Source organism: Carettochelys insculpta, chromosome 2, assembly GCF_033958435.1.
Source record: "Carettochelys insculpta isolate YL-2023 chromosome 2, ASM3395843v1, whole genome shotgun sequence".
Taxonomy (NCBI): domain Eukaryota; kingdom Metazoa; phylum Chordata; order Testudines; family Carettochelyidae; genus Carettochelys; species Carettochelys insculpta.
The window spans coordinates 57,449,699-57,476,899 of NC_134138.1; the positions used below are offsets into that span (position 1 = coordinate 57,449,699).

General features: G+C 43.1%; 1 protein-coding gene across 11 annotated transcripts in view; it reads left to right on the forward strand.

Moving 5' to 3' along the window:
* PAG1 (phosphoprotein membrane anchor with glycosphingolipid microdomains 1) overlaps positions 1–6,820 on the forward strand; it is a 175,237-nt gene extending 168,417 nt beyond the window's left edge. For 10 of the 11 annotated variants that reach the window (XM_074987032.1, XM_074987040.1, XM_074987033.1 and 7 more), the window contains 2 exons: positions 738–797; positions 4,337–6,820. In XM_074987032.1, the coding sequence (XP_074843133.1) occupies positions 738–797; positions 4,337–4,690 (414 nt within the window). In that variant the 3' untranslated portion in view covers positions 4,691–6,820. The remainder of the gene's footprint in view (positions 1–737; positions 798–4,336) is intronic. The other variant, XM_074987039.1, reaches the window with a different exon arrangement.
* The last annotated feature ends 20,381 nt before the right edge of the window (positions 6,821–27,201 follow it).

The window sequence follows — 27,201 nt, forward strand, 5'->3', positions numbered from 1 at the left end:
CAACCTGGCTAAAACTAGTGAGAGACCTAAACTAAACCCCAGATCTCCTCCCCACAATTAAAACTTTGATGAATTTGGGATCAGAACTGGGCTTCTGGGCTGAGGCTCCTCTGTACCTAAAATGAACATAACGGTTAGAGCAGTAATTTCATTTCCTGTGCTAAATTATTGATAATTAGTAGAGCTGTGAACGGCTAAATAGTTGCCACATTTCACCTCAACTATATTTCACAGCAGAGGATACGATTCCTTCACAGCACTCGTGGAATCCCTTGGATGAAAGGGGTTAATAGTCATGGAATTTCATAAGGTTTTTGAATATGACTAAAACAGTGTTCAAAGCTCCTTTTTTCTGTAAAGTATATAGAAAGTCAGATGTAAATGGTGTGATGGGGGTAAGCCTTACGTAATAGCCTGGTGCTATTGTTCACTTTCATAAACCTTTTGCAGACTCATTCTCATTTCACTGGAAATCTAACTGCAGAAATCCTGTAGAACCAGAGTCCCTTTAACCACTGAATTGTTTTTACTTTTCTTTATGAAAATTAGATTCAGAACAATGTTGGTGAATTAAAAAGCCATACAACCCTCAGGGCTGTTTATCTCGAAAGCAACAGCATGGATGAACAATAGAATGGAGTGAGCCAAATACCCCTGTAATACATATTGATTTTAGGAGAATGCTGTATTACAGGTTTCACAATGTTCACTGTTAATGAGGGTTTTTTCTCTTACAGAGGCTTAGCTTGCTATCTTACAAGTCTCAAGAGAAAGATTCATCTCTTACAGAGGATGATGTAGGTTTCTTGCATAAAATTTAATAACTAACCAGAAGATTTTTTTTTCAGACTTTGATCAGCACAAGTTTAAAATGATTAAGTGAGGTCTGAGAAAGGTGAAAACTCTCTGTAGGAAGACTACAACGATGAATTATGTTTTCAGTGTGTGAAGCCAAAGTCATAAAATCTGAAGTGTTTTAAAGAAGAATTTTGCTGTATTTTGTTTTTTTCATACCAATTATTCAGGAGTAATTGCACAGGAAAGAATTAATGCCAATAAATAATTTGATGTCATAAATAGCCTAACTGCTTAAAATATGTCAGTGGTCCTATATGACTTTAAGTATTCCTCCACCCAGACTATGTTTACGCTAGAGGGTTTTGTTGGCAAAACATCTGTTTTGCCGACAAAACCCACAGAGCGTTCAGGTTTCCCTTTTTTATGCAAAGGATTCTTTCGAAGATGGGTTTACTTTCAAAAGGGCAGTGTCTACACTGGTTTTCCTCTTTCAAAAGAAGCTATTTTGAAATAAGAATATGCAAATGAGGTGCCAGATATGTAAATCTGCACCTCATTTGCATTTTCAATTTCCCTCATTTGCATGCCTCTTTCAAAGGAGGAATGCAAGTGTAGGTGCAGCCCATGAGGAATAACACCTTGTCAACAAATCTCTGTGGACAAAAAGCCAGTCTGGATGTTCCAGGGTGCCCTCAGTTAACAGACAGTACTTCCAGGGACACCAGTCAGCTCTGTTTGCCATGCTTCCTGTTGGCCCTATTGCTGATAGAGCATCCAGGCAGTCCAGCCGCTCTCTGTCGACAATGCGGATTGCTCTTGCAATCCACTTGGCAGTTTGGACGTGATCTGTCGGCAGAAGTTTTGTTGGAAGAGATCTTCTGACGAAATCTTCTGTGAACAAATCCCTGTAATCTAGAAATAGCCCCAGAGTGTTTAGGGAAGTGTAAAATAGCTATAAAACCATTTGGAATATACAGCCATCGTCTAAAGTGTATACAAGGAAAGCAGCCCAAATAGGAAAGGGAAAGAAAAGGGTTGTGTGCGTTGTTTTGATTTTTAAACAAGGGGGAGTGTGGTCACCTCATGAAATATACAAATATGTGTTATCTAAACTAAAAAGCAAACACAAACTGTACAGTGCTCCACAAAATCTCTTGTATTCTGTTGAGAGCATTGAATTGCGTTCCTGTAATTCAGTCCTGGGAATCTGGGTGTGCATGGACATATTTCAGCGTACACACTGCTCGGAGAACACGCTGTATTCCCTATTGTTAGCAGGAAATAAGAAATGGAAAGTGATGCATCCATTACTCAATTAAAAATACAGTGGAATGTTGTTAAAAGTATTTGTCTGCCCACGTGAATCACAGGTGCACCTGGAGCACTCATGTTTACTTATGGTAATGGACATTTCTTGTTTCCTAATTCACTTCGTCCAAATTGCAACTGGTCCTGCATGCTTGTGAAAGAGCCAAAATGTAACAGAAGGGCTCTTTCCATTAACAAAGGTTGAAAGGCTCAGCAAACCCACATTCATGGGCTCCACTACCAGCTTTATGCCTTGCAAGGCTCTCTGCGTTCCAGTAGAGATGGCACGTACATAGAAGTGAAACCACAAAGCCAAAACCACACGTGGGATGAAGTAGTATCACCTGCTTCTGCACCCATGCCTAGAGCAGCAGCTGTGTGCCCTCTACTGTTTTCCGGGTTCAAGATTTCAAGTCTGGGCTCCATGCCTTTCGTGTGCGCTTGTTTGAGCACACACCCCTTTCATTCAGCTGCATGTGGTTTCTGAGATGTGGCCCTTTTTATTAGTTATTCCCTTTAAAAGTGCCCTGTTACTGAACCATTAATGCCCTTGTTCCAGGTTTATTATTTCATGCTGTGATGGAGCACCTATTCCCCTGCAGTGTGGCCTGTGCTTCTGGGTGGTGGTTGGCTGAGTATTTTCTCTCTCCTTCTCGGAGAACTGGCAATTCCTAGTCTAATTGCTTGCCTCAGCAGCTCTCTACCACTCTGTCTAACCCCTTTGCTTCCGGGGGTAAGCTGCAGCCTGATGTGGCCATGTTATCATTGCCTATTGGAGAGGTGGGGGAGGTGAAAAATCTCTTACTCTCTGGTGGCCTCTCCAGGCATGGAGGCAACAGATTAGAGTCCTTAACTCAGTCTCTTCCCCTCTAGCGGAGGTTTGCTTCCCTCAAAGTTCTGGGGTGCAAAAGGGCTGTTCCCTGGGCCGGGCTCTCCCTGCCCCTCAGTTCTGTATCTTGTGTTCCCTCCTCATATCAGACAGCATTTCTGTTGTTCCTGCTGTCCTTCACCACATCCTCATCTCACAGCTCCAGGCATGCTAGTGGACCGTCTGAAGTGGGGAGGCTGTTTAACCTTTCCCAGCCAGCCTTTGATTGGCTCCAAACAGCCCAACTGTCACCACTGTTTCTAACAGATTCTTGGTTGCTTTTAGGTGGTTTAATTAAGCTGGGGTAGACCTTGTTTGGCTACCAGGGAAACAGGGACTTGTCCAACCTGAGGCTAATATAACCACTTCAGCTACTTTCTAGTAGCCATCTGGCCTGACTCAGTCATGGCAGCTTTTCAGGTACCTAAATTTTGTCATCTGTTAGTGGTAATTGACTCGTGTGACTGTGGGTATTTCCTTTTCCTGTGAGCTTCCTTAAAGGGGTGCTGACAAGGGTTTACAATCTAGACATAACCAATCACAGGTTATGTCTAGATTGCTGAGAACTGGTGGTGAAAGATGAGCAAAATGGTAAATGCATTAGCGTGCCTGCTGCTGACAGTTCTGTTGGGAAAATCCCCTCTGCTGACACATCCCCCTCTTTCTCAGGAAGACCAGGATGTCAGCAGAAGGCTCCCAGCCATCTAGACATAGCCACAGAGGGGCTGATCACAGGACGCCCTGCTCATGGAAGCAATCCCATTAATGCCAGTAGAATAGGGTCTGCAGCTTCAGGCCCAGCATGCAGAGGACTGGACTTGATGCTCTCGAGGTTCTCTGCAGTCCTGCCATTCTGTGATTCACTTCAGTTTTATTTAATATCTCTTTTCCTGAGTAAATTTTCTCTTCCCTTTTTATTTTTTCTTCACCCTCTTGGTCCTTCACAGCACCTCTAACTACTACAGTTACCATGCAACCTCTATCCAAGGGAATAGAAAAGCCACTGTATCAGAGTATCTAAAATTAGGTACAAATTACGATTCCACGCCCTTGCATGTAGCCTGCTTTCCAGAAGCCGAAACCAGTCATCTCCTCACACCCACATTCATCTAGAGCATTGAGAATCTTGAGATAAAACTTGCTATAACTCTGTCGACTTGCCTGCAGGGCTGGCAGTCTTTTTTTGCATATGGATTGGTTACAGGGGCTTATGTTCAATCATTGTTTTCAATATATCCATACAAAAAATGAATGCATGCAGCTTCAATATACTTTTCAATGGCTGCCTTCCAAACAGATTGAGGGTGATGGAACAGATATTCTTTGGCATACTTAAAAATTCAATCTTTCTCTCTTGCCTAGATTTCAGCTACGTACTCCTCTGTGAGTAAGCCAGGAGACACCACCAGATTACTGGATTCTACTTACAACAGCATTGAAGAAGTTGTACCTCAACGATCCCCATCCATTTGCAGTGGCCTCTATGCTAGTGTAAAAGACTTTGAAAACACTTCAAATATTACCACTGTGCCTCAGTCAGCAGACAGGCCAAATGGGGAGTCAGAGGCAGACTACGAAGTGATCCCATCAGTAAGCCAAGAGAAAGACAAGAGCTCATCAGTGCCTAACACCAGCCAAGTTGTACTACAAGGGGAGAACGACTATGAAAGTATAGGGGACTTGCAGCAGAACTCTATGGGTATCACCAGACTTTAATTGCCTGGCAGGTATTGTCAACAGCTATTTTCAACAGATTCATGTGAAACAAGAACAGGAAAGTTTCTTGCTTTGTACAGCAGAAGGTCAAAGTATAAAGAACAGAGCAAAACGTAAAGACAAAGAAGCAAAGCATTGTTCATCCAGGTTGCACTATCTTGCTGGTGGTGTGAACCTCACTAGAACAATTGCATCAGGTCAGAACTGAGATCAAAGGGGTTTAAAGGATTCTTTACTGTTAGAGTGTCAAGACAACCAGTATTTAGGAAAGAATGCCACACTCGTCACCTCAAAGGGATCGCTTCCTAAAAATACTGCCATTAAAGAAAACCAGCTTTTCATTTTTAAATATGGTCCTTGTCGTTTGCTTCAAAATATTTCTCAAGGGTTATTTTCCTTCAAGTTCAGCCCTTCTCTTCAAAGAGCAAATGTCAGATTATCTTAGCTTCATGCTTCAACTCAGACTTTGTGAGGCCAGGAAGAACATCTTTACATGGAGGAGCTCTGCATTTCAGTATATGAGGGCTATGAACTCTTGCAGCCGGATGTGATCAGAGATGGAGACAGAATCTTAATGTGTTTGATTCCGTTTTCATTATGGCAGGGTCTCGACAAAAGGTATTTCAGTTCAGAGATGGAGACAGAATCTTAATGTGTTTGATTCCGTTTTCATTATGGCAGGGTCTCGACAAAAGGTATTTCAGTTCACAAGTGACTTACACTGATAGTACTTGAATTCATTTTGTAGAGTCCATGGAATTTTTTTAAATCAAGCTGTAGAACTTGTCAGTATTCAAGGACTGGTATTTGTCAATGTTGTTTGTAACCTTTTTAAAAATTAAATTAAATAAGGCTTTAAAACTATAGCCTTAACATTTAGGTTCTGTATCGCACACACTTTCAGACTCACATGCATAGTATTTGGGCAGTTGTCATGTTACATCTCAACGGCTGCAAGTGATTATCCAATCCACATTAACGGAGCATTTTCCTCATCTTTAAACAAAATCTGCTTTTTTTAAGTTGCTCAACTTAGATTTAATCAGATCAAAATGTAAAAAAAAAAAAAAAAAGCCTGATAATTTTGTTTACAGGGCCAGATTCATGGGGCATTTTAAGTTTTATGCTTAGTTTCTGAGAAATTGCCATGTTCAAAAATATATATTAACTTGCCGTTTTATGTAATGAAGATACACTATTTTTTTAAATAATTATTAGTTGTAATAGAAACACATATATGAATACTTTAATTATGACTTGGCTTTATCTGGTTTCTAAGCAAGTGTGTAGAACATGCCTTGCTGGGTTTTTTTTTTTTGGTTTTTTTTTTCCCCAAAACTCAGAATCATTCTATCTGTGCAAAGACCACTTTGTTAAAAGGCAGATTGAAAAAAGAAGAGGATGAGAATGTTCAGGAAAAGCCGCAGGCGCTCATGCTAAGAAGAATAGTAATGGGGAAAGAAAACAGCAAGAGAGGAGAATCTTTTGGGGTGTGATGGTAATTGTCCATTTTGGCAATCAGACTTAAAATCAGTATCATTCTAGCGAATACAGGTTACATGGTTACTAATAAAGTGAAAGGGCATGGTTTAGGGAGACAAAATTGGTGTTTTGCTGGTTCTTTTGTTTCTTTCAGCACTTCAGGATGGGCCAGACTAAGAACACAGGATTCACTATGTCTGGTGTGCGTGCATGCGACTTTACACACAAAACTACAGATGCTAAATTTAAATCCAGATTTAAACTTCTCACAAAATGCAGTGGTGTTCAAATCCGTGGTTTTGGGTTAGGCCATCTAATGTTCATATATGCAATATTCTATAGTGTATGTTTGAAAATGTTTGTTTTTACTTTTAAAAAAAGAAAAGATCTTTGCATTCACTGAGGCTGGCCCACTAAGCTGCATAGTAGTCTATAGCTGTTTCAGTTGTTAATAATGAATACTGGTAATTTTTACCAAGAATGTGTTAAATCGAACTGAGTGTTTTCATAAATCATGGACGTGGTAAATACTTGGTTTCATGAAGGTCTGCAGACCAAACATAAATTTGTTTAATAACGTACAATTATAAAAGTGATTTTTTTAAACTGTAAACAATAAATGCATTCAGTGCCACACGACACCCAGAATTGTTTTGTAAATTGGTGATACTTTTCATTGGAATCTTGCAGTATCAAACATTTTTGGTTCCTGACCTCCCACTCAGTCTGGGACACTGGGCTGTGAGTTTTACTGAGCATGCAGAGGCAATTCAGACGGAATATCTTTGGCATTTCTGAAAGCCCTCTCGTACTTTCATCCTTACAGCAGATTTTTGGCTTCCAGTTCATTGCTTCTGCCACATCTATCTTTCAGAGCTGGGGGAGCAGCAAACAAAATCTTTTTCCTCCATTTTCCCATTTCCTTTCCTCAAAAATTTGGAGGGTAGTTCCCTAAAAAATAGCCTCTGTGGAGTGCCTTCTTTGCCTATTCCCACCCCCGTCACGTCAGCACTGGCGAAAGGCAAGGAGATCTTCTCAAGAGCCACGTATGGGGAGATCCGTCAAGATGACTTCCTACATCACTAAGGGGTACTTGAGGCATTTTTATCCCTCATGTCAGATAAGATTCAAACCAGGGTCACAAAATAGATTAATATTAGTATCTGTACAGCAGCGGGATGTGCTTTGCCTGGCCTTACATCTCTCTCCCTTTCCATCGATTACTCCATGCTCACTGTATCCCAAGTGTCTCACGTTAGGAGAGAGGTCAAGGTCCGGAACATAGAATTTTCTACCTGATGATTTTCTCTCTGGGTCTATGTTTCGCCAGAATAGCTATGCAGGTTAGTAGTGTGGAGGAAGAAGAAAAATCACACCCTAATCAGAATAGCTGTGTCAGCAAAAGCCCGAGTGGAGATGCCAGCAAAAATGTCTTTTGACTGGAACGACTCATTTTTTTTCGGGGAACTAGGGTAAACTATGCCAGCAACATAACTCTCTCGTCATTCTAAACTAGTGTCTCACAGTATAAACACTGTCTCCACTAGACCATTTGTTGATTTACTTATTCCACCAAATCTTTAGTGTAGACAAAGCCTAGAACTAATCTCTCCTCTAGTCACAAAGTATCTATATCCCATCCTTATTGAGGCCCATGTACCTAGTTACCAAGCTAGTCTAGCCATAGTAACAGAGAGGAAGCCGTGCTAGTCTATACACTATCAAAACAAAAAGCAGTCAAGTAGCACTTTAAAGACTAGCAAAATAGTTTCTAGTCTTTAAAGTGCTACTTGACTGCTTTTTGTTTTGATAGTCTAGCCACAGTCTGATCTACTGATTAGTATTCAGTGTTACCGCTTCATAAATGGTCGTTTAATACAGACTGAGAGAGGATGTGACCAATCCACTGCAACCTCTTGGACAAGTCAGAACTGACTCTGCAGTTTGTAGGAAGAGCCAAACCCAGACTAAATCTCTTGGAAAGTCAAGAGTGGCTAGTCCCAGTGTGGGACTAGTGATGTCACAATCTACAAATCACTGCATCAAGGCCATCCCTACCACTATGCAAGGTGTGCCGCCTTGGAGGGCATCACGAAATTTGGGGCACTAAATTGCCCTGAATTTTGTGGTGCCCTAGGCAGCTGTGTGCTGCATATGGGGCAGTGCCAGCTCCAGCAGCTAGGCGCATCTAGGCTAGGCTAGGCTTTGCCCAGCGTTGCCATTGGTAGGGGAATGCGGGGCTGGGGAGGCACAAACACCACTCCGTCCCCTGCCCACCCCCATTTCCTCCTTTCTCCAACCGCCCTTCCCTGACTGATTTGGTCCAGGACAGTAGTGGGCCTGGGTTGGGCCCATCCCACACTCACTGGTGGTAGCAAGAGGGAGTGGAGCAGCCCAGCCCCAGCCTGCTCTGCCCTGCCAGCTCTCAGCCAAGTCGATCCACTTCCAGCTGCTCCTGGGGTGGAGGGAGGGACACCCCTCCCGCAAGCAATGCAGCTTGGAGCTGGGAGAGCAGAGTGGGCTGGGTCACTTTGCTTCCAGTGTGGGGACTGGCCAAACCCCTGCTGCCTCCCTGCTGTGGTCCTGGCCCCTGCACTTTTGGGCCTGGCCCCCCACAGCTCCTGGCCCTGCAGCCCCGGGGCCGGCCCCACTGCAGATCTGCTATGTAGGGCACAAAAACCTATAGGGATGACCCTGCTTTCAATGAAGAATTATTGATCTTCATTTTGTAAATGTTTAGCATTCCAGGGAGCTTCTAGGCCAGGGGTTTTTCTTGCCCTACATCTGCCTAGCATTAGTTGTTGGTCATGATATTTTGCATTATAATCACGTGCAAACTGGTGCATAATATTCGAGAATGTTGCAGGAGGGAAACAATTACTATGACTACTCAACCCGTGCTGGAATCTTCCATGGTAGCAGCTGGCGAGGTGTCAGCTGCTGCATCCTTCAGCACATAACATATCATGCCTTTAGGAATGCATCTTCCAAGAATTCTTCTGGGCTGTATACCTTTCCATGGACCTCTGCACAGCTCCTGCGGATAGTCTTGCTCAAAATTCTGTAGACGTGGCGTTCTCTGTTGTTAAACCTTTCAGTGGTGCTTTTTTAAGATGCTGGATAAATGAGTTTGGTGTGCCCTGTCAAAGGGGGGAAGGGGCAGCTCAGTGGTTTGAGCACTGGCTGTTAAACCCAAGGTTGTGAGCTCATTTCTTGAGGAGGCCATTTAGGGGTCTGGAACAAATAGATTAAAAAAAAAATGTCAGGGATGGTTCTTGGGCCTGCCAACAGGGCAGGGGCTGGACTCCATGACCTTCCAAGGTTCCTTCCAGCTCTGTAAGATGGATTTGTAAAGCTATGACTGGCATCATTTTCTGTTGTACTGTATGCTTGCCAGATAGCTTTAGCACTGTTATTCAGGGTGCAAAACTCTCTAAGAACACTTCCTTTTTTCTCGTCAGCTCACACCGATTTAAAATGGAGTCCTCGCACCTCACAAGCTTAGACTGGCCAGTCAGAGCCTGAAGCATTGGGTCAGTAGGACACATCAAGGTGTGATCTGTCCAGTATGGGGCTGGAATAATAAATAAAAAGGGACTTACCTCCCATTCTGTAAATACATTTACTTTGTAATCTATCTAATGAAATGCAATTCTGAAACATAAATTTAATGGGGGTCAAATTCTGAGGTCCTTCGTTTGCCCTTAAACAGGCAAGTTTTCATTTAATTAGGATTCCAATCACTGACTCCAGCGGTGTATGCCTGTGTAAGGCTATTGGACTTTGCCTGGATGAAGAACCTGGAAATTAGCTTTTTGCAAAACACAATTGACAAAGAATGACTCAGCATCTCAGACAATGGTTTGTTGAGCTTCTACAGAACTTGAACTGAAGGCTCTTTGAAGGAAAAGGAGCACAAGTTTTGACTAGGATGAGCATTGCAGCTGTTTACCCCAGTGCAGAAGTTGGTTCCTAGTGTCTCTCTGTAGGATGGTGGTGATGAAGGACATTCTGAAAGGGGCTCTCTGTCTGAGGAACTGCAGGTAGATATTTTGGGCAGCCCTTTCCAGCCAGCCAAAGAACAGCACAGCTTGTAGCGATAAATAGAAATGGTAGTTTTTATCATGGAAGAGATCAATGGGACAAGCGTGGGCAGCAGGTATGAGAGGCAGGGCAAGGCAGTGCCTCCCGAACTACCTGGTCAGCCTGGCCCATGCTCACTCACCACCCTTCTCATTCAGTGCAGGTCCCCCACCTCTCCCGGAGCTACCTGCCATAGCTATTGGGGGGGGGGGGCACTGTCAGCCTCCTGGCCAGGGAGGCTGAGGCTGGGGGTGGGTGTTCACTTTCTCTGTGATCTGGGAGTCAGGGCGGGCTGGAGGAATGCCTGGACCACCTGCCTCCCCGTGCTTGGGGTGTGGAGCTTGGAGAAGGGCTCAGTTGTAGGCTGCTCATGCTCCAGGGAGGATGGGGAAGGCTGCAGGCCACTGGTGCTGGGAGAGGCAGGGTGACGTGCTCCAAGGGGAGGGGACCGAAGGCTCCAGACCATGGGCCACCCATGCTGGTGGGGGCATTTCCCCTATAGTGGGGTGGCTTGGCTGCCCTGGGCGGTCTTTGGTAGGAGGGGGCGGCATTCACTTAGTTATCCTAAGTCCCCTCCTTGAAGAATAGAGAGCCCCATGGTCTGTACCATTGATTAGGTCCATGTGGAAGAACACATGCTCATTACTCTCATGTCCCCGCACATCTTAGAATCACCCGGTAGGTTTATTGCCTTTGTGCCGGTTGTTCAGAAGCGCTGACACCTGCCACGTGCGCTGGGCATTGCTCTTCTCCCGAGGGCCGGTGTAAAGACGCACAGAGGATTCCTCGGGATCGATTTACAAAACCTAACTGTGAACCTTGTATATGTAAACCATTGGTCAGTTTGTATCGTGCATCTGTCCTCAGTCCACAGAGGACACGAGTCAATTACAGTGCCAAGCCGTCTCATTCAAGCTGTAACAACTCAGGCTTTTAGCTCTGGAGGGCCCCAGTTCAAACCTTTGCCAACCTGGCAGCCGTCTCAGATAGGCTGACAAAGTGCCTACAGCTAAAGATCTAAAAAGGTCACTGTTTCTGCAAAAGGCTGATCTGCTGTATCTGCTGTTGTCCCGCTGTTTATTTTCTAATTTCATGGCTTTCGTTTATGTTCTTTGTATCCTTTGGATAGTAGTTGCTTACAAGTTTTGTATGTTTACAAACCCACTGGCTAATTTTAACTAGTGTGAGTATGTTTGTAATCTGAAAGATAAAAGGAAGCTCTGGTTTAAAGGACATCTGTGTTCAAAGGGAAGTTATTTCTTCCTGTTTATGTAAAAATAACAAACTGTTGAGATGATTGGAGGGTACTAAAAGTTGATTTTGTTTTAAAGTTTCCTTTATTTATTTTATTTGGGGTGACTTTCTTTCGGTACAAAATAGCAGTGCCACCTCTTGTGATTTTTATGAATCCCCTGATGGTCATTGGTCAGCAGGGTTTTTTAGTGTCACCAGCTCCTGGAATGTTGTGATTACTTGAGAATCTCAGCTCTTTAATTTTGAATTATAGTTTCTGAGGCTTCATGGTTGCGCAGAAAAGCTTGAGAACAATGTCAGAAGTATAACTGAAAGGGTCTACAACTCAAGACGCGTTTTATTTTTTAAAAAGTCATAATATTTTTTTAAATGCTGGGCGTTGGCCATGCTGAAGCTCTGACTTTGCAATGCCCTGAAAAAGACTTAAAATACTTCATTTCTGGCTTTTGCTGTAAGTTGGGGTTGTAACATCTGTCATTGATTGAGTTGTTTGATTCTTGTGGGTTTTTGTCATGCTGACAGCAATCAGCATTTTAACAAGACTTTTGTCCTTCTGGAAATAGAACCTAATGGTCAGAATGTGTGCTTACTGCACCAGACTGAGATTTTAGAGTGGAATTTTCAACAGCAGCTAGCTGATTTAAAAACATGGGCCCTATGTTCATACGTCAGTTAGGTCTTTTTTTTTTTTGCAAATCAAAGCCTTAAAGTCTAGATCCTGCAGATATTATTCAGGCCGGTAACTAGCTGTCACCTTGACAATCAGCTCAGCTCACAAGCAAGGACTAGTGGCATATGAACAGGCAAGATGATAAAAATGTATTTACAAAAAACACATGTAAGAGGACAAGAACTTTTCAGGCTCAAGGAGGCATGTGCAGTCTCTCAGGCTACATCTGCACTACGGCATAAATTGGGCTTTATTAAAATCATTTTTTTAACACTTGGTTTTATAAATTTGAATTTGAGCATCCTCACCTTCCCACAGGGTCCCCACAAATTCGACTTATTGCTGTCACACACAAGTCGCCAAACATCGACTGTTGCAGCAGTGTGTTGTGGGTGCCTACCCACAGTTCCCTAAGCCCCGTAGCATTCTGGGTATTTTCACTGGTGCAGCATGGGAAAAAATGACCTGCAGGTGGCTGTGGGTATCTGACAACAGCTTCCTACATTTAATTTCCCTCATTCCCCTGCCATGTTAAACAAATGTCCCTTTTTCCAGGTGGAATCTTGCTTGTATAAATGATTTGCTTTTTATAACTGTAAACCACTGAGAAGTTTCTCTGCGTCTTATGCAAGCACGACCCCCACAACAGCCTTGTTGCCACGTGGTGCAACGGGGCAGCAGCTGGCGCCCGGCAGCGCAGAAAAAAATACCAAGTGTAGAGACAGAACCACAAACTCCGTGCTGGGGCTAGATGCACTCACAGTGATAATAGCAAGAAAGAAAGACATTTCTCAGCTTCTCATACACACATGAGCCCACAGCTGCATGCTTCCTGGTCCCGATTTCAAATTCACGGTCTTCCTGTTACTTAATTCCCGCGCACTGGGAGAGCAGTGGCCAGAGCGGAGCACTGGGGGGCATTGTGGGTTACATATGGGACACCTCTGGAGGCTAATGAATTCAATTTTAACACATGGCGCTTCCACACTGGCCTTTAATCGAACTTCTGAATTTGAGTTTGACACTACACTCCTCAGGTACCAACGATATTGTGATGTCGATATTAGTGCTCCCTAAATTGAGCTAATGGTATTTACAGTGAAGACAGCCACGTGGTACTATTGAGCTAACTGCCTTGCATTTGAATTTTTCTTATAGCGTAGACATAGTCTCGTACCCGGGGATGCTTGCATTTTGCTTTTCATCTTTCAGGCGCTATCAGAGCCATTACATAGCCCATTTTGTCAGGGCTTCCCTACAAGTAACCAGCTCTAGTCTATTGCTCTGGCACTGCACAAACTGGATTTTCCTAGTAGCTGCTCATTTGCCACCTGGGTCTGCCAGTTATTTGAGAGTTCTAGATGATAGATACGAAAGGATTTGCTGTATTTATTTAGCACTCTACGGAAAATCTCAAGTAGACAAATTTTGCAGTTGCAGTTTTGGCAATAGTATTTTATCCACTGTTTTCAAAGTGTTTATCTACACAGTGTGCCAACGGACTGGGACTGAAATCAGATTTGGCCTCTTTGATTTCAGTAAGAGTATTTGCAAAAAGTAAAAGCTGCAGGAGCAAGCCCTCAGATACAAGGCAGGTAATTTGTGTTTCTGTGAGGATTCTGTATATTACAATTGAAATGATAAATTATTTCTCTGATTCTAGTCAATAATAGATCATGACTTCCAATGCATCAAATAGAAACACAGAGCTGTGGGTAGTGGAAAATGTTGCTTTTACTAAGAGTATGCCTTGGTAGTTCTCCAAGGATCTTCTGCAAGTCAGGTGCTATAGAGAACAGATAGGCTTCAGCACGAAAATTTTTATGTATGAGGTCATATTCATAAAGCATTTTAAGTTTATATTTGTAATCATGGGCTCTTGTTTTTTACTTTTATTGTTTTATAATGGAAAAACATCTCTTTTTCAAATGATTTTCTAGTACTGTTCTATTCAGGAACAATTTGTGTTTTCTGGGCTGCAGTTGATTTTTGTCATTGAAACAGAGCTGCAAAATATCCTTTGCCGTATTGATTTGACAGTGGGATAGTTAGAGTCATATCAAACTATCTTATCTTGGACTAGACACTGAGAACATGTAAAATATACTGTATGTAGTTGAGCTGCACGGAGGAGTTTAAAGGAATGAGTGTAATGTAAGGAAGTGTAACCAGTGCATGCAAACTTTCCAGGTGGCAATATCTCAGACATGTTTGCAATGTAGTTGATGATTTGTCTGGCTGCCTGTTGAAATCAGGATAGTTTTATTCCCTAAGCCAGTAAGCAGGAAAGAGTGTAGTTTTTGGAAATGATGTTCGATAAACTATATTTTGACTGTAATTTCAGAGTTTTGTCCACTATGGAAATAATTCAGATCCAAAATACTAAGTTACGGTTTTGAAAATTGATAAATGACATGAAGTTTCTTTAAGCAGTTTTTTTTGTCCCAGTACATGACAGCTGGTATAATAGAGCTCGACCATTATTCTAAGTATGTTCACTTGATGTCTCTAGCCAATTTGGCTTTTGGCTGCCGAAAGCACAGTGGGTAAATGTTGTCATTAACTGTAAATATAGAAAAGTTGTATGTAAATACATTTTTTTTGCCTGGATGTAACTTAAGTATGAGGCAAGTTACATAAAAGTAAGACCACAGATTAGTAATGTAAAATACAGGTTTCAAGTATGTACAGTAGTACCCTAATCCTTATTTGTTTATATGCTGATAAAATCTTCATTTTCTGTACTGTACTCTTCGAGAAGCTTTTCAAATAGGCTCTGCCATTTTTTCTGGTTGATATAATATTTGCATATCACTTCTGAATATATTGGTGATCAATGAAAATGATGTCAAACTGAGAAACGTTTCACGTTGAAATGATATGAAAAACAAGTCATTTTAAAATCAGTCCAAACCAATAAATACAATAAATCTGTTTTGTCACATTTTGAAAGTGTCTTTTTTAAACAAATATTTCCATGTGCTCTTTTTGCAGCCTACTGCTGAAGTCCATGAAATCCTCATGGTTTGATGGCATCTTCTGCACTGATTTCAAGCAGAAATATTTTTGGACTGGCCATTGAATCTTAGTTAAAGGCAGACTCTGACACTCTTGTTCATATTGAGTAGTACATTGTGCTACAAAGTAATCTTGCCGCAATTTATGTGTGCACTCCCATGCATTGCAAGTCCTCCTGCAGACAAAAACAGTACCAGCTATTTCAGTGAAATCAGATTATTGGAGTTTGGCGATTTAAGTTTTTTACCACGTTTGTGGACTATCTTCTGATGCGGCTATACAATTTGATTTCTTTTTGCTTCCTCAAATGTATACCCAGATGAACACTGAAAAGCTTGAGTTGTCTCAAAATAAGATTTTTGTTTTTAATTTAGTTCCAAAATCTTATAACTTTCACTGTTTATAGATGCTGAGAATTTGCATGCATAAGCAAAACGTTTCAGGGTACGCTTCGAAATATTTTGAGGTGTTCTCTTCATACTTGTACTCCTCGCATATAGTCTGGCTTTGAGAAACTTAGCAAAAAGTGTTAACATGTTAAGTAAGAGTCTGATTTCACTTTCAATTTTGTATTTATTTTACATGTATTTTCAGATCTAATTTCTGTACAGTTATAGTGCAAACCATGCAGGGTAGCTAACCAAGACTTGCTTTAGATGGGAAGGACTGAGGGAGAGGGTAGTACAATTTCCAATGTTAAGATACAGGGAATAATTTTAATACAGGCTGGACCTTCCTGGTCAGGCATGCGCAGGACCTGGCAGGTGCTGAACAAAGGAGTTTGCTGAAGCAGTAGAGATCAATGCTGGCCCTCTTCTAGGGGGCCGCCAGCGTCCTGGCTGGGCTCCCTTCCTGGCCACCACCCCTGGTTCCCAGGTTCTCCTCACAGCTGTCAACCCCACTGTCTGCCCCAGCCACTGGGGTCTGCTCCTGGCCACTGGCCTCCAACCGAGCAGTGTTCAAGACCAGCTGCACTTCCAGCCATTGGCAGCTGGCCCAGCTGTGCTCCCAGCTACCTGTCTCCCTGGCTACTGGACTACCAGAGGGCCCCTGTCCCCAGCTGCCAGGGCTCTCTGCTCCAGCAACATCTGTGGTGCTACTGGACCAGACCAGAGAGATTCAACCTATACTGTATATTCAAAAACAAATGAGTTTCCACTAGTTCAGTAGTTACTATGTCAGCCTTGAAGGTATCTAATGAGGAACTATCTTCCAGCATATGGACCTTATCCTGTATATACATAGTCTCTTGACGTCACGTTGGAGATGCAGAACTACTCACCTGAGCTGTAAGCTCCGGCCTCTTTAGTAGATACTTCCAGAATTTAATCAAACAGACTCATTAAATATTTTTTGCTATCAAATGATCAGTTTCTTGAACGTGTATGTGCTGCATTTAAAAATAAAACCACCCACAGCCACCCAGACTGTTTCTATGGCTAATCATGAGAGACTGTTGTAACTTAAAAATGTGGACATCATTGTCTTATTATACTTAGCCCTGCCCTGCTACCTGAATGACACTTTTGAACAGCCAGTACCAGCATTCCACCTAGCTGAGCAGTTTGTGACTTTCCAATTACAAAGCCATAAGAGGGTATGACTGGACTGGACCTCCAGAAGTCATCTAGTTCAGTCCCCTGCACTCAAGGCAGGAGTAAGTAACAACCAGACCATCCCTGACATGTCTGTCCAGCCTGCTCTTAAAAATCTCCAGTGACGGAGGATCCACAACCTCTCTAGGAAATTTTCTTCCAGCGCTTAATTACCCTGACAGGAAAATTTCCCCACTGTCTAATTTAAACTTCCCTTGTTGCAATTAAGCTCATTTCTTCCTCTTCTTTCCTCTGATGTTAACAAGAGCAACTTTTCATCCTCTTCTTTGTAGCAACCCTTTATGTACTTGAAAACTGTTATCATGTCTCCCCTCAATTTTCTCTTCTCCAGACTAAACAAACCCAAAAATCACGTGCTTGCTGTCTGAGAAGAGGAATTGAGTTTCTGATGTAATTATTCTGTTATACAAAGGACTATACGTGTCATCAAATATTTTAATAAACAGGTTTTTTTTTTAGTCTCCCCTACTTTCTATAGACTATCACCACAGTGTCTACATGCTGGGTTAAAGACATCACTGAGCGTGCCCTACCTGGCTAAGTTCCCAACCTCCTGGGCTCCCTGTTTTATGGTTTAGGGTTTTTCATGTTTTGCTCTTTTCTTCATAGTTGCTCCCTCCTCTCTATGCAGCCCTGGCTCACTTGGCAGAGGGGATAGTGCCTTACAATGCGTACAGAAGCTAGTAGGTATTTTATATGCAGGCGTGTAATCAAAGCACATCAGAGGCAAAGTGATGTTACAGTACTTACCAGGGATGTGGGACAGAGGCCTTTTTTCCTCTGTACCATTTAAAAGGAAAAAGTTTTGAACAAGGCTTTTTTACTGCAGTGGTAATACAACTGTGACCTAATGCTAAATGTAGAAAGTCCTATGACAGGGTAGAGCTCTGCTCCCTCTAATATGGAGGAACAGCTTGGATTTAAAAAAAATTAAGAGGATGTCACTTCTTTTGTCAGAAGAGGCAACATTTTCCCATATGAGACCTATCTGTTTTGTTAAGCACTGGTAATTACTAAACAGAAAGATATTAGCTGAAATGCCAGTGATGTGCTGTTGAAAACTATTGCTTTGTTTGTACTATGGAAAAAAAAATCTGAAATTCTATTGCCAAATAGAGAGCTAGAGAGTTAAAAAAAAAAACAAAAAACAAAAACTGTTGGTAATGCTGGTTACAGTGACTCGTTCAACTGCAAATTACTGATGCAAATCTATTGAAATACATAGTTGCATCAGAGCTGAATAATAAACAATGCTTAGAGTGCCTTGTATCTGTAGAGCTCCAAGAATTATGCAAGCAATGAATTAAATACCACACCAATAGCTGCATTGGCTCTGCAGTGCTATGGGAAGTCAAAAGCAGTAAAAGGGTGCTGCTGTTACAGAAACAGAGCCGCATCTCTTTTGTGTTAGAAAAAATATGGTTGAGATTGGAGCAGTCATTCTCTATGCCCTTGAAATGGGGGAGAATTGATTCTTTGCCTCAAGCTAATTAAGTCTGTGAAAGTTGATGCTACTGGGAAAGAGTCCACTGTTTTCTATTTGTTGAACCCCGCCCCCACCTGGCCCTTTGGCTCAATAGCCTGGTCGTTTTGATGGTTAATATTCTCCTGCAAGTATTAATGAGTAGGCTACTGCATAAAGTGCTGTTGCAGTTTCTTACATCTGCATAAACTCAGCTGAGGCTTTTGTATATTTCATAGGAATTATGATAATGAATATAGACTGTCAGCAGAACAAAACTGGTAGTCTCCCTTTACTTGTGTATAAAGAGTCAGATTTTATTTTATGCTCTACACAAGTTATACTTAATAGCCTCAAATTCAGTGATGCTCTAGTTGACAAATTATTTCTATTATTACCTCTTTAGCAGTTATTAACCAACCAAGCATGTGCACTTTTATTAACGATTAGCGTAATTATTTGAGCATAACTAAATGCATCCTCTGTGCAAGGGCTGCTAGGCAGAACAGGAATTGGAAACTATTAGTCTTGGCAGCACTATCGTTTTTTTGGTTTGGTTCACAGCCATTTGATGCAACGAGTCAGGAATGTCTGATGTACTGTGCCACTGCAAAATGTATTAGAATGAACATGCATGCTCCTAAATCTAGCCAAAGCCAGGCAGCTTACCAACCAAACCAACTGACATAAGAATTCACAGATTTCTTTAGTGAAATGAAGAGGAATATGCATGCTGGTTTTATCATGGTTATGGGTTTATTAGCATTCCTAGTGTACTACAATCACCTACGATAGAACAATAAGCAAATATTCTTCTTCAAGCAGCATCCCTACAGGTGCTCCACTGTAGGTGTATCTGCATTATGCACTTTCTGGTCAGAGATTTTAGGTAGCACATTCACATGCCTTCCCTCCCTCTTGGCCTGCCTCCGGGCTATGTAGCGCTTTGTGGGTGAACCCCTCCTTAGATCCTTCTGGACCATATTTGGCCTCAAATGGAGCAAGCAGTTGTCTCTCCATTCACTGCATCATTAGCCTAAGTAGTAGCTTTGGTTCTTTTGTTCTTCCAAATTTACCCTTATTGGTTTTATAGAAAAATAGAGAAGAAAGTGAGCTGTGGGTTACTATTATTCATAGAGTTAGGTGCAGGTCGGACAGGTAAGATCACATGGATCCTTCCTGTAAGAGTTTACAACTGAAATACAGTAGACATTAGCCAGAGTAGTATGTAATTAAATGATGGCATTAAGGATATCTGGTGGGGGAGGGTTGTTACCATTTTAATTAAAATTGAGATGCCAGGCAGGAGATCAAGGAGCAAAGCTTGGCTCTCAGCTCAGTCTCAGGGTCTTTTTGTCTGCAGCCCTCCTGGCAGCATGGATTTGCCCGCTGCATCGTGTTTTGGCATCTCTCTGCAGCCCTCCTGGCAGCACGTGCTATCTCCTTCGCTCAGCCTACTCAGTTTCTGCCCAGCTGCGTCCAGTTTGCTCAGAGGATGGAACTCACCTCATTCCCTCATTGGTCTGCCCTGCCCTGTCAATCAGGCTCACCTGGAGAGCTGACCTCTTCCCATTGTCCATGTGGGCTGTCATTTGCGGGATCCTGATTCCTCAAACACCCTTCTCCTTTCTTTTGAGACAGGGTGCTAATCAACCCCAAACCCCACTGAGTTTTTAGTAAATGGCCAATAATACCCTTTCACTTAGCTCATGTGCTTGTGGCCTGCCCCCAGGTCTGGATCTGCACCTGGGAGAGACAGGGCTGGCTTTCAGCAGCCCCCTAGTAAAAATGTTTTAGTGCCACTGGTGTTAAACCTAATTGGGTGGTTCAGACCAGAGCCCACCCCAGCCCACCTGTGGCTACACCCCTGCTCTTTCAGACATTTTTAAATCTGTCTAAAAATCAAAGTCAGCTTTTTAGCAATAATGAAAATGCAAGTCAAAAATGCAAAAAAAAAAAGTCAACACAAAAAGATGAAGCTAAGAAAAAGACAGTTTGTTTTCTTATTTTAAAAATCTTGAAATACTGAGTAGAGGATATTCATCAACAATTAAGCGTGAGGAAACATCTCAATTATCTGATCACTTGCCGAGCTGTGGGTATACCACAACCGCAAATTTGAACAAGTAGACTCTGAAGTGGCAATGGAACTATAAAATATTGGTAATTTTGTCAAAGTAAAGGAAGAAACCATCCCTGACAATATTGCACTAAGGTCAAAACCTAGTTCTTTGGATATGATAGAATACTTCTTAATAGATAAACTAAAAACATAGGTACTATGACAAGTTTGAGAAAAGAGTATGAGGTTGGAGGACAAAAGCAATTTAGAGGTCTTCGTGTGTCCCATTTGCTGAGGTTATAGAAAAAAGAGACCACAGAAATGAGAAATTGGCTGATTTTTTTTAGAAACCACCAGGTCAGTCTACCGTTATGTTTGCAAATTATTCCCTGACAGTAGTAAAGGAAAACAAACATTTTTTGCCAGGCAGTCTAATTGGAGAAATGTTGCAGAAGACATTGCTGATCATGAGACATCCAAAGCTGCTATTAAGATATGTGGCCATCAATGGTGAAGTTGCAGAGTGACTTCTTTGTTTTGTCACACTAAAATCCCACACTTCTGAATGTCTAGCGATAGCAGTTTTGGAATTCGTTGCAAATTTAGGTTTGGACTTCAAAAATATAGCTTTGATAGTGCTGCAAATATGGCAGGAAATATTCAGGTCAACAGGCAAGACTGAACAATGCAAATCCCTCTGCTTTATTCATACCAGGTTTCAACCATGCTTTAAATTTTATTTGCAATGTTGACACATAATTGGTGAGGGAGCTACACATTTTTTGACTTGGTTTTAAACACATATGCTTTTATTTCGGTTTTCACACATCGGTGGAGTGTGCTATAATCACAATTAGAGCAGGCAAATGGAAAATATTTGACAGTCAAAGGAATTTTTGACATCAGGCGATCTGCTTGTGCAGATATGGTTTTGGCTGTGAAAATGAGCTATGAAGTAATAAAGTGAACCTTAGCAGACATAGCCACATCAAATTCTGAAAACCATATGCAAAAGCTGAAGGAAACTCCTAAGCAGAAAAGTTTTTGAGAAGTATGATATTGCTGTTTTTGCTATTTTACTTCAAAGAATTAATGCCATCAGCAAATCACTGCAAAAAAGTTGATACAAATTTATCGACGGCTGAACACTTGTTAGCCTCAGTTACACATTTTGTCACAGAAGTTTGAAATGCCTATAGGTCCATGGCTGTAGAGGCACTAACATTAACAGAAAATATAGGTTCCTCTGATGTATCTGATGAGACGCATAAAAAACATAGGAAGTTATTTTGTGATGAAACTAGAGGTGATGAAATCAATTTAAAAGGGACAGAGCTGATCATTGGTGAGACTGTTGATGTTATTTGTGACACAAGAACAGTCATCTGCCTGATGACCCCCGACTCCACTCCTTCCACCTCCAACCCTAGCCACCCCCTTACTTCCAGCCCTGGCTGGGCTACTGGACATGACACCAGTCCTGTGGGCATCAGCCCCGGCCCCAGCCCCACACGCTCTGGCTCTGGCTCTGGCTCAGGCCATGCTGGCACTGGCTCTAGTCCCAGTGGGGCTGCTGCCTCCATCTCCAGGGCACCAGCCCCACTGGGCTTTCCTGCATATGGCCACTGCCCACCCCCTGTCACCAGGCTCCTGCCAGTCTGGGCTCCCAGCCCAGGACTTGGTCCAATAACATCCATGACCCTGCTGGATCACGGATGTTGCTGGACCAGAGAGTCCTGGTTCTAGGAGGTGCAAACCGTACAATAATAAACTAAATTCTACCAAGAGGATATAGACACAAGTGTTTCTGAAGATGAAATGAAGCATTTAAGTCATTTTATCAAAAATGATGAGGTCTGTGCTTTAAGAGCACCAGTTGATTTGTATTGACTTATGCATGACGGTTTGCAGGCAACTTTTCCAAATGTAGAAACCATTCTGAAAATATTTTTAATAATGCCTGTCACAAATGCATCTGGTGAACATTTTTTCTGTATTGAAACAAGTTAAAAATTATTGCAGTGAGTGAGGAACGTTTGACAAGTTCAGTAATATTGACAATTGAAAGAGTCTCTTTTAAGAATATTATTTATGGTGACTTAATTGCCAAATTTGTAAAGAAAAAAACATAGAAAGAAATCTGTCTGAATAATTTCCAGAGGAAGTTCACTTTTATTTTTCCATTCACGCATCATCTATCCATTTTATTTTTACACATCTTTCACATTAGCATAAAGTTTTCAGACTGTGCCCTGATTGACTCCAGCAGGCTGAGGAGGTTTGTTTTAATAGAGCACTCTTATCCAAAGCACTTTACAATCATTAGCTAATGGTACAAACAATATTTGGAAAGATCATTAAGTGGTCCACCGAGACCCTCATCAATTTTCAAGTGGTCTGTGGAAAGAGAGGCTACAAAACCAATCACGGTACATCACTTGATTTTCATTTACCTCTTTTTTGCTTCTGTATGAGGAGGATGAACTAAAATGAATGGCACCTGGGGGTGGCAGAAAGTGTGAATGTCATTTTTCTTGGCTGGGTCCCCAGAGGGGCCCCAAAAATGAAGCTGAGCACAGGACCCCACTAACTCCTAAATTTGCCCCTCCCGTAGTACCTGTCCTGCAGCAAGTTGAGCAGTAGGTTAAAAATAAATAAATAAAAAGCCCTTCGAGGAGCCTTTAAGAACCAGAAAGGAGATTCTCAATCCAAACCCACAGGGTTCCTTACAGAGATAAGGAACCGACTCAATTCTTGTAATGCTAAGAGAGAAGAAAACACAGAGGGGAATAGTGAGAGTTATTAAATAAGCCCAGTCTTTAGCCATGTTTTTAACCATCCTCTTCCTGCTTCGCCCACTCCTATGTAGTCTCTGTCTGTAACACATGAGGATGAAGTTACACCACGAGCTCATCCCTCAGTAATGTTCATTGCTTTCCCAAAAATCCAGTGACATGTCTGTGTTTCCTGCTGAAAATCTGGCTCTGTAAAGTGCATTTAAAGTGCAAATAAAAATTTCACTATATTGTTTCACTGCACAAAGGACCGTTCTTACTTAAGGGGGCTGTATGTTCATATTGTCAGGGCCAGTGAGCAGTGGTGGATTAACCTTGGAAATGTGGATCAATGGGATTCAGGTTTCCTGCATCTACCTGATATTCGTGCTAAGTGTCTCAATCTGTTCTGTAGCTCTGCTTGGTCTTAGAGAACTCCAGTTTTGGTGGATCCGGACCTGCTAGTCTGAACCCAGGTCTTTTTCTGAGACGGTGATGTTATAGGGCAGGAGTGTTCAAATGTCACTGCTCAGCAACCCTCTTCCGACAACAAAGATTACTGCCTGATTCTGCTGGGTGGGAGAGGGGAGATATGGGACCTACCTTAGCCCCAGTACTCAGGGGAAAGGGAGGGTCAAAAGCAAAGCCCAGATCCTGGGAGGGAGTGACAAAGCCGAAGCACAAGGACTTCAGCCTCAACCAGGGAGCCTATAACCTGAGCCCTGCTGTCCAAGGCTGAAGCCCTCAGACCTTGGCCCTGGGAGGTGGAGCTTGGGCTTCAGTCTAGCTAGCCCTGGAAACCACATGAAGACACCATTGCAACCCACTTTGTGGGGGGTCCCAACCCACAGTTTGACAACTGCTGGGATTAGGTGAAGCTGAGGAGATGGATAATTCCCAGGGCCCACATGCCTAGCAGTTACATTGGTTTAAAAATAAGTGCATACCGCATTGTGCCTGATAGTTCCTCCTTGTCACTGACTCCTGAGGCTGCCAAGTTCATAGTTCATTCTCCTCTAGTGCAGCTGCAGGTGACTTCCACTCCTCTCTGCTGAGCAGAAGAGGGATCTGACTCCAAGGCAATGCTGCAGCGAGGTGCATTGGCCATGCTGCGGTCCCTAGGGGAGGAGGTGTGAGAGCTATTGGAGGCAGGAAATGGCCTTTTTTGGTGCTCAGTGTAGGAGATGTGCATGAGTGAAGGAAAACCTGTGAGGTGAGAGGAGGATCAGAGACAGAACAAGAGCCCAGGAGGAGAGAGCACTATAGAGGTTTCTGTGCTCCGGGAAGCTTCAAATTCAAAACACTGACTTCACGCATACGGGCCGTGGGTATAATAGACCAGGGGATGCGAAGCCAGGCCATGAGCCCATCCGTGCTCCCCTGGTCAAAAGATGCTGCCCTCACTCTCCCTCACCCTGTCCCCAAGCTGGCAGGAGCTCAGCTCAAGCTGACTGGCGGCCCGGGCAGCTCGAGGCAGCCTGGGGGCTAGCCCAGAAGTCAGGGCAGCTCAGGCCAGCCCATGGATGAGGGCAGCCTGGGGGCCAGCCCAGGAGTCAGGGCAGCTGGGGCATTCTGGTAGCTGCTCAGGGGGGTTCAGCTGGGGCTCCTCAGCCAGAACTGCTTTGGGCTCCAGTGAGCACAGGGGTGGGGTGGGGTGGGGTAGGGGTGGCGGATGTAAGTGGCAAAGCTGAGGGGCTAATCATTCATGCACCATCCATGCTTCATAGTCAACAGCCACTGGCATATGTTAAGGGACAGTGCTGACTACTGTTCAGGGTCACAGGAAGAGAAAGGGGGAAATATTGCCCAAAATACTCAAGGAATGGGTATTCTGAACATTTACGGATGTTCATGGAGGTGGTTGGGTTCATATTCTGAAACATGAGTAGGAGGAGGATGGTGGATGTGGGGGAGGGGCTGTTCTTTTGGGATTTTCACACATTAGAGCTGTGTCTACACGTGCACGCTACTTCGAAGTAGCGGCACTAACTTCGAAATAGCGCCCGTCGCGGCTACACGCATCGGGCGCTATTTCGAAGTTAACTTCGACGTTAGGCGGCAAGACGTCGAAGTCGCTAACCTCATGAGGGGATCGGAATAGCGCCCTACTTCGACGTTCAACGTCGAAGTAGGGACCGTGTAGACGATCCGCGTCCCGCAACATCGAAATTGTGGGGTCCTCCATGGCAGCCATCAGCTGGGGGGTTGAGAGACGCTGTCTCTCCAGCCCGTGCGGGGCTCTATGGTCACTGTGGGCAGCAGCCCTTAGCCCAGGGCTTCTGGCTGCTGCTGCTGCAGCGGGGGATTCATGCTGCATGCACAGGGTCTGCAACTCGTTGTCGGCTCTGTGTATCTTGTGCTGTTTAGTGCAAGTGTGTCTGGGGGGGGGCCCTTTAAGGAAGCGGCTGGCTGTTGAGTCCGCCCTGTGACCCTGTCTGCAGCTGTGCCTGGCACCCTTATTTCGATGTGTGCTACTGTGGCGTGTAGACGTTCCCTCGCAGCGCCTATTTCGATGTGGTGCTGCGCAATGTCGATGTTGAACATCTACGTTGCCAGCCCTGGAGGACGTGTAGACGTTATTCATCGAAATAGCCTATTTCGATGTCGCCACATTGAAATAGGCTACTTCGATGCAGGCTTCACGTGTAGACGTAGCCATTGTGTCCCCCCCCACACTTTAGTTTGTGGGTGTGCTGGTTTAGCGTAATGGGATAATTAATGACTTTGCATTCCAGCTGCAAGTCTGGCTTAAACATTAATGCAAGGTTCTTTCAAAAGCGGTTTAACCCGCAACTGAAAACAGCTGTTCCAAGACTTCTAAAATCAGTTAAAGTTCTCTGGTGGGTTTTTTCTTCTCTGCTACCCTGCCATTTTCATTTATCATCTGTCCGCTGGAGAGAGAGACTAGAATGTTTGCTCTGGTTGTTTTCAGTCATTTCCCTTGTTTTGCCAGGTTTTCCTTCCCTTGGTCAAAAAAGGCAGGTCACTTTTAGAAACCCACAATGTAAATAAATTGTGTGTGAAAAGTGCTGACTCAGTAGTCCTGGAAGCAGAAGTTGTCTTGCAACACTGACCAGCAGCAGAATGGGCATTAGTATGTGATATATTGATGCACTTCACATTTGTGCCTCAGATAAAAGAGCTTGATCTATCCTATATCAGGTTACATTTTCAGCAAATGGAAGCACACACTTGAACAGACAGGGCTAGTTAGTATTTGTTTTTAAAAAAGAAACTTGAGCCATGGAGTACAATAATTTTTGAACCCAAAGTAGTTTTTTCGAGCAAATTCCAGGAAATACCTTATTGCATTGAGTGCCTAAGGATAGGGTGGTGGTGTGACCAAAAACTGGAAACAGTTTGGATGGCTAAACCTGAGCCCCAGCAGCCGATAGTTCTATGCCCCCCTTACAAAATTTCACACCCCCTCCTGGGGTCGGACCCCACTTTGTGCAGCCCTGGTTTAGCTGTTCAGAATCAGGGCAGGCACAGTTTAGGTAAGGGCTGTAACATCAGTACATGAGTATTGATCAATATCCCTTTCATCATGGAATTATCCCAAGTGGCATAAAGTACTAGAGGTAAGCAGTATGATGCCACATTCTTGGTAGCCCATTGTATGTGATCTTTGTCTGCGATGCTTATTATGGAGCTAAACAGCATTATACTGTTCAGCCACAAGGTAGCACTGTTTTGACCATCTTTATATAAACTAACCTCAGCCATACCTGGCACAACATAAATGGATTTTAATATACACCAGCTGTGTTCATCTCCCAAGAAGCAAACACTGTAGTCTCTCCATTTCAGGAAAAGGCACATGACAATGAACCCCTCCCAGTTTCAGTTGTTTTTGCAGAACTGTTTAATTAAATATTGCCTGTTGTCCTCACCAACACTGCTAATGTGTCATGCTCAGAACCAGCCAAGTGTGCTGAGTATTTGCCAGCTTCCCCTTTTTATGCTGCATTTCCTACATTTTATTCTTTAACAGCCTTCTGAGTTCTGCACCCTGAAGAAGGACTGTTACTGTACTTCTACGGTAAGTCCACCCACCTTTCAGCTGACATGTAAAGAAGGTCCCAACTGC